This window comes from Gorilla gorilla, chromosome 1 (genome assembly GCF_029281585.2).
Source record: "Gorilla gorilla gorilla isolate KB3781 chromosome 1, NHGRI_mGorGor1-v2.1_pri, whole genome shotgun sequence".
NCBI classification, from domain to species: Eukaryota; Metazoa; Chordata; class Mammalia; order Primates; family Hominidae; genus Gorilla; species Gorilla gorilla.
The window spans coordinates 26,722,501-26,728,446 of record NC_073224.2 but is presented as its reverse complement, the minus strand read 5'-3'; the positions used below and the strand labels follow the sequence as shown (position 1 = coordinate 26,728,446).

General features: G+C 47.4%; 1 protein-coding gene across 1 annotated transcript in view; it reads left to right on the top strand.

Moving 5' to 3' along the window:
* Positions 1-450: 450 nt before the first annotated feature.
* The window catches only part of ZP4 (zona pellucida glycoprotein 4), an 8,986-nt gene continuing 3,490 nt past the window's right edge, over positions 451-5,946 (top strand). Inside the window, exons 1-9 of the mRNA XM_063705302.1 lie at positions 451-625; positions 908-1,029; positions 1,115-1,217; positions 2,579-2,731; positions 3,529-3,716; positions 4,222-4,319; positions 5,200-5,330; positions 5,507-5,696; positions 5,772-5,922. Coding sequence (XP_063561372.1) covers positions 451-625; positions 908-1,029; positions 1,115-1,217; positions 2,579-2,731; positions 3,529-3,716; positions 4,222-4,319; positions 5,200-5,330; positions 5,507-5,696; positions 5,772-5,922 — 1,311 coding nt within the window. The remainder of the gene's footprint in view (positions 626-907; positions 1,030-1,114; positions 1,218-2,578; positions 2,732-3,528; positions 3,717-4,221; positions 4,320-5,199; positions 5,331-5,506; positions 5,697-5,771; positions 5,923-5,946) is intronic.

The following is a 5,946-nucleotide window of genomic DNA, read 5'->3' as shown; positions in this document are numbered from 1 at the left end:
GGTGAGAAAACCAAGATTCAGAGAGTTTGTAACGTACCCAGACCCCATAGCTCATAGATGGTAGTTTCACACCCAAATGTGCAAAATTGTAGAGGGAGGTCTTCTGAAGTCAATAAGTTCAATAAACTGGTGGGACAAATGCTATATTGAGCAATCCTGAGGAAGCTTTCTTTCCTTCCTTTCTGTTAGCTAAAAGTTACTACATTTTTCTTGGGCTCTGAAGTCTGCCTGGATTGTGGTATTTAATGTGAGGCAGCTGCAGACTGTGCCCCAAAGCAAATGAGGCTAGAAGAATTCCCCTTTCTAAAGGCATCCCACCTGAGTGTCACAAAGATGTGCAGCTGAAAACAAGCCTGACTTCTGTATATAAAGGAATCTGGGCAGACAGACCCTCGGCTCTTGGGAGAGGAGGCGGAGAGCTTGCAGCCGGCAGGAACTCCTGGTAGCATTATGTGGCTGCTGCGGTGCGTTTTGCTGTGTGTTTCATTATCTCTTGCTGTGAGTGGCCAGCATAAGCCTGAGGCACCAGATTATTCCAGTGTGCTCCACTGTGGGCCGTGGAGCTTCCAGTTTGCTGTAAACCTCAGCCAGGAGGCAATGTCTCCTCCTGTACTAATAGTTTGGGGTAAGTTTGATGACTTGCCTTGCTTAGCCAAGCAATGATGTCTCCTCTACTACCTTAGATGTCTCCCTAGCTTCCCGTATTGATACTTTCACCTTCTGAGCCCTGTTGCATCTTTCTGCAAAAGAGATAGTCTAAGTTATAACTACATCTGATCTGAATCTGATTTCCCTCTTGTTCCTCTTATTGACAGTTGCTCCTTGGTGTCTAATGGCAAGGCTGACTATCCTTTCTGGCACTGGAGACTGACCGCTGTGTTTTTTCACCTCTTCCCCACCCCTCCAGACAACCAAGGGCTGCTGCACAAGCTGCAGAATGACTCCGACTGTGGCACCTGGATAAGAAAAGGTCCAGGCAGCTCTGTGGTGTTGGAGGCAACCTATAGCAGCTGCTATGTCACTGAGTGGGTGAGTATGACCCAATGGCCAGGGAGACTGTGTGAAGCCCCTCATGCTACCATCCAGGCTGACCCCCAAGGGTCTGTCTCTCCAGGACTCCCACTACATCCTGCCAGTCGGAGTTGAAGGAGTGGGTGCGGCTGAACACAAGGTGGTTACAGAGAGGAAGCTGCTCAAGTGTCCTATGGATCTTCTAGGTAAAGGCTGGAAGCTCTCAGGATCTTGTGGGGGTGGCAGGGGTGGGGCGTGAAAGTACTCTTGGTCCTCTCTGACCTGCTCTGTGCAGTGACACCTGACACTAATGAAAGAAGGATCATGTCCCAACTCTCACCTCCATGGGCAATCCTTAGGATAACTACCAATTGAGACTCCTCAATGCCAAGGCACTGTGGGTAAGCACTTCAGGTGTTACCTTCCCTAACCCTAACATAGTGCTGCAAACACTACTGCTGGCCAGGCACAGTGGCTCACACCTGTAATCACAGCACTTTGGGAGGCTGAGGCAGGTGGATCACCTGAAGTCGGGAGTTGGAGTCCAGCCTGACCAACATGGAGAAACCCCGTCTCTACTAAAAATACACAATCAGCCGGGTGTGGTGGTACATGCCTGTAATCCCAGCTACTCGGGAGGCTGAGGCAGGAGAATCGCTTGAACCTGGGAGGCGGAGGTTGTGGTGAGCTGAGATCGTGCCATTGCACTCCAGCCTGGGCAACAAGAGCAAAGCCCTGTCTCAAAAAAAAAAAAAAAAAAAAAATCCAACCTATCTCTTGCCAGGAAGTTTGCCCAAGGGCCTATCACTGGTGAATGACTGAGCTGGGATTCAAAGAACTCTCCCAGAACCAGGAGGTTTTCACCCATGGGGAGAATGATAGGAAATAAAACTGAAGCTAGCAAGGGAACTTGGAAAAATACCTCCACAGAGCTAGATGTGCACTGAGACTAGGACCCAGGTCTCCCATCCCACAAGCTGGAGGGGTATCTGAGCATTTCCCTAAGGAAACAGCAGGAAGTATGATGCCTACTCAACTTTAGAAAGTCTCGCCTAACTGAGAGCCCATCCTCAAAGTCAGAACAGACTCAAACTCTAAATTCACTCTTCTCACCTGCCTTCCTTCCCAATACATAGCCAGGATGGGCAGCACTAATAAAATGAGGAATCATAGGCCCCACCCCAGTTCTGAACCAGATCTGAACTCAAAAACAATCTTCAGATAACTCATATCCAAACTAAGGCTTGAGAAACGCCTCTAAAGAACAGAAGGAAGGATTGTTACTGGAAGGAGTAAGACGCCCCTACTGCTTCTACCAATTTTGTTGACATTCTTGTTTTTAAAAAACTAATATCAGGGCACTCTTACAAGGTGACTTAATGTTGACAACCTCCCAAGACTTAATCTACAACATGTAACCTCTCAATACTATCTACAATATGGAATAGACACCTATTTCAATCATCTACATATCTACAGGAATCCAAAGTCAATGACTTGTATCAAAATGGTATTCAAGACTAACTTTTCCATTACCTAACCTGACTTACTCTTTTTCAAAACCTAGCCCGAGATGCTCCAGATACTGACTGGTGTGACTCCATCCCAGCACGGGACAGACTGCCATGTACACCTTCACCCATCTCTCGAGGAGACTGTGAAGGGCTAGGCTGTTGTTACAGCTCTGAAGAGGTGAATTCCTGCTACTATGGAAACACTGGTGAGTAAGTGAGCACACCTCTGAAACCAGCTGAGGAAGTGTGGCAATTACAATGAAACCCAGAGAGGGGTTTGCTCAGAAGGCAAACATCAAGTGATAGCAGGCTGCCATGTAGCCATGCATCCAAGAACACTTGATCCCAGGGTAACAGACTTCGACAACTCCCACTGTCCATTCTCCCAGAATCCAGATATAAAGTCAATAACGCTCAGACTTGAAGGCTATGTGCCAGATAATTGCTAGTGCCAGATAACTTCTAACTGACAGAAACTTGTAGCGACTTTGGCTGATGGTCTGGGATTGTTTAGGGAGAGTCACTTCAAGGCTGTTGCTTTCTGCATGCCTCTAATCCTGTTCTGAGGTTTTCTAACATAAACTTGACCTCAGAGTATGTATAGGTTGGTGCAGGAGGAATCCCGGCTTTTGCCATTGTGGCAAAGGCTGCAATTACTTCTCTACCAACCTAATATATCGCACGCGCTATTCTAAGATCTTAATCTTAACTGACAAGCAAAATGAGGTAGGAGCTACTATCCTCCTCTTAACACATGAAACTGAAGCAAGGAGGTGCAATACTTGCCTGAGGTCACACAATAAGTTGGGGAGGCAAGACTCAACCCCAGATCATTTAGAGCCTGGGTTAAACTGTGGGTGGTTGATCTTGCACTGAGGTTGTCACTGGGAAGTTGTCACCAACTTCTCAGTGGGATTAAAAGTAACAAAGTGGTTAGACTTTCATCTGGTTCTCCCCACAATGGGAGAGATGACCTGCCTTCAGCACAGCTGCTCTGTTTCAGTGACCTTGCATTGTACCCGAGAGGGCCATTTCTCTATTGCTGTGTCTCGGAACGTGACCTCGCCACCACTGCTCTTGGATTCTGTGCGCTTGGCCGTTAGGAATGACAGTGTGTGTAACCCTGTGATGGCAACACAAGCTTTTGTTCTGTTCCAGTTTCCATTTACTTCCTGTGGCACCACAAGACAGGTGAGCAGTTGGGCTTTGTTCCTGGCTCTGGAAGTTGGGTGGGAAGGTTGTAGTGACTAGTGGGGGAGAGCTGAAATACGTTGGCCGTGAACGATACTTGGGACTACTACTTGGAGTTTGGGAGAGTCCCTAGGGCAGGAGAATGCCTTATCACTGAAAAAGTTAATCTCTTCTGGGTGTTCAGCTAAGACCATCACAGCTGTGATCTAGCTAAGGGGCTGTCATTTACCACGCTATAGAGAAGAAACCAGCGGGGATGCTGACTGGAATTGGTAGTGCTTCAGCTGCCTCTCCTAGGTGCTCAAATTCCTTCTTATTCCTTTGTCCTGAGATAAGGCGAAGTGATAACTTGCCAGGATGTCACTGCTATGTGTTCTTACCTCTGCTGAAGTAATAGGAAATATACCATACAACAGGGTAGCATTGTTGAGGGCTTAGACCAGATGCAAGTCAAGCAGCATAACACTAACAGAAATGATCAAGACTTCTCCATCTATTCCTGTAGATCACTGGAGACCGAGCAGTATATGAAAATGAACTGGTGGCAACTAGGGATGTGAAAAATGGGAGCCGTGGCTCTGTCACTCGTGACAGCATCTTCAGGTAAGGGCTTGGCCAGAATGACTTCCCCTCTTCCATAAGGTGGGCATTCTCAGGTAAGCCCTGAATCCACAAATGAGCATTCCTCAGCAATAGGAGAAAACCTGTCTGCTACCTTGGTTCACCAATTGCACTGCCCATTACTTGATTAGGTCCATCTGTGTTGCTGTCTCCAACCCGACCTAAGCCTCAAGCTCACCTGGAGTTCTGCTATTTCACTTAACTAGATTTTTTTCTCATTTTGGCCTTCTTCATTCTACATTTCAGCCTACATTGCTCCATTCTACATCTTGGCCTTCTCCACTGTCCATGCTGTAGCCAAAAGAATTCCTTTAAAACCTTAAGTCAGTCAAATCACACACCTTAAAGCCATGGACCAAAAACAAAAGCTTTAAGATGAACATCAGGACCCTGCATAAAACAGCTCCTACTTCATCTCCAGCCTGTTCACTTCTAACATTCTCAGTCCCTTACTATTCCCCGATTGCAGCCTGGTTCTTCTATGGAATTCTCAAAGGGCCTCAAGCACTTCCTTGCCTCCAGGCTTTGCTCTATATTGGGTGAGGCTTTCCCTCTACCTCAAGTTTTTCTTTCACCTTCATATCAAGGGTACCTCTAAGGTCTTCCCTGATCTTCTCTATGGCAAGCATCTGTTTCTCATGATGCATCTTTATTTCTGTGTGCTTATCTCCAACTCAAACATTGGTCCTACTCGTATATTGGTCTCCGCAACTAAAATACAGCTCCCAGCAGGGCAGGAACCACATCCACCATACTTATAAACTTGTCTAGCACTTAATGCTTTCCTTGAGTTAAAAGGAAAGGATGCGGAACTGACACCCACCTCCCACAACCAACTAGCTAAAATCTTGTTTCTCTGCAGGCTCCATGTCAGCTGCAGCTACTCAGTAAGTAGCAACTCTCTCCCAGTCAATGTCCAGGTTTTCACTCTCCCACCACCCTTTCCTGAGACCCAGCCTGGACCCCTCACTCTGGAACTTCAGATTGCCAAAGGTATGACCTCCTTGGCTGGAGTATCTGGCCTATAGTCTAAATCCAGTCTTCTGGGGCATGAAGACCCTAAGTTAGTAACAAGACACTTAAGGGGCTTGGGGCTATTTAAAGGGGTGACAGTCCCTCAAGTCACTGAGAGATTTACTACTTCAAATCCTTATTTCTGCCTCTTGCAGATAAAAACTATGGCTCCTACTATGGTGTTGGTGACTACCCAGTGGTGAAGTTGCTTCGGGATCCCATTTACGTGGAGGTCTCCATCCTTCACAGAACAGACCCCTACCTGGGGCTGCTCCTACATCAGTGTTGGGCAACACCCAGCACAGACCCCCTGAGTCAGCCACAGTGGCCCATCCTGGTAAAGGGGTAAGTGGTTCTTTCATGCACCTGTGCTGAGACTCTCAAAGAAGCCCATCCTGACTGCTGGGTCTCTTGGTCTAGCTGCCCCTACATTGGAGACAACTATCAGACCCAGCTGATCCCTGTCCAGAAAGCCTTGGATCTTCCATTTCCCTCTCACCACCAGCGCTTCAGCATCTTCACCTTCAGCTTTGTGGACCCTACATTGGAGAAACAGGCCCTCAGGGGACCGGTAGGATGTTCTCTTCCATGACAC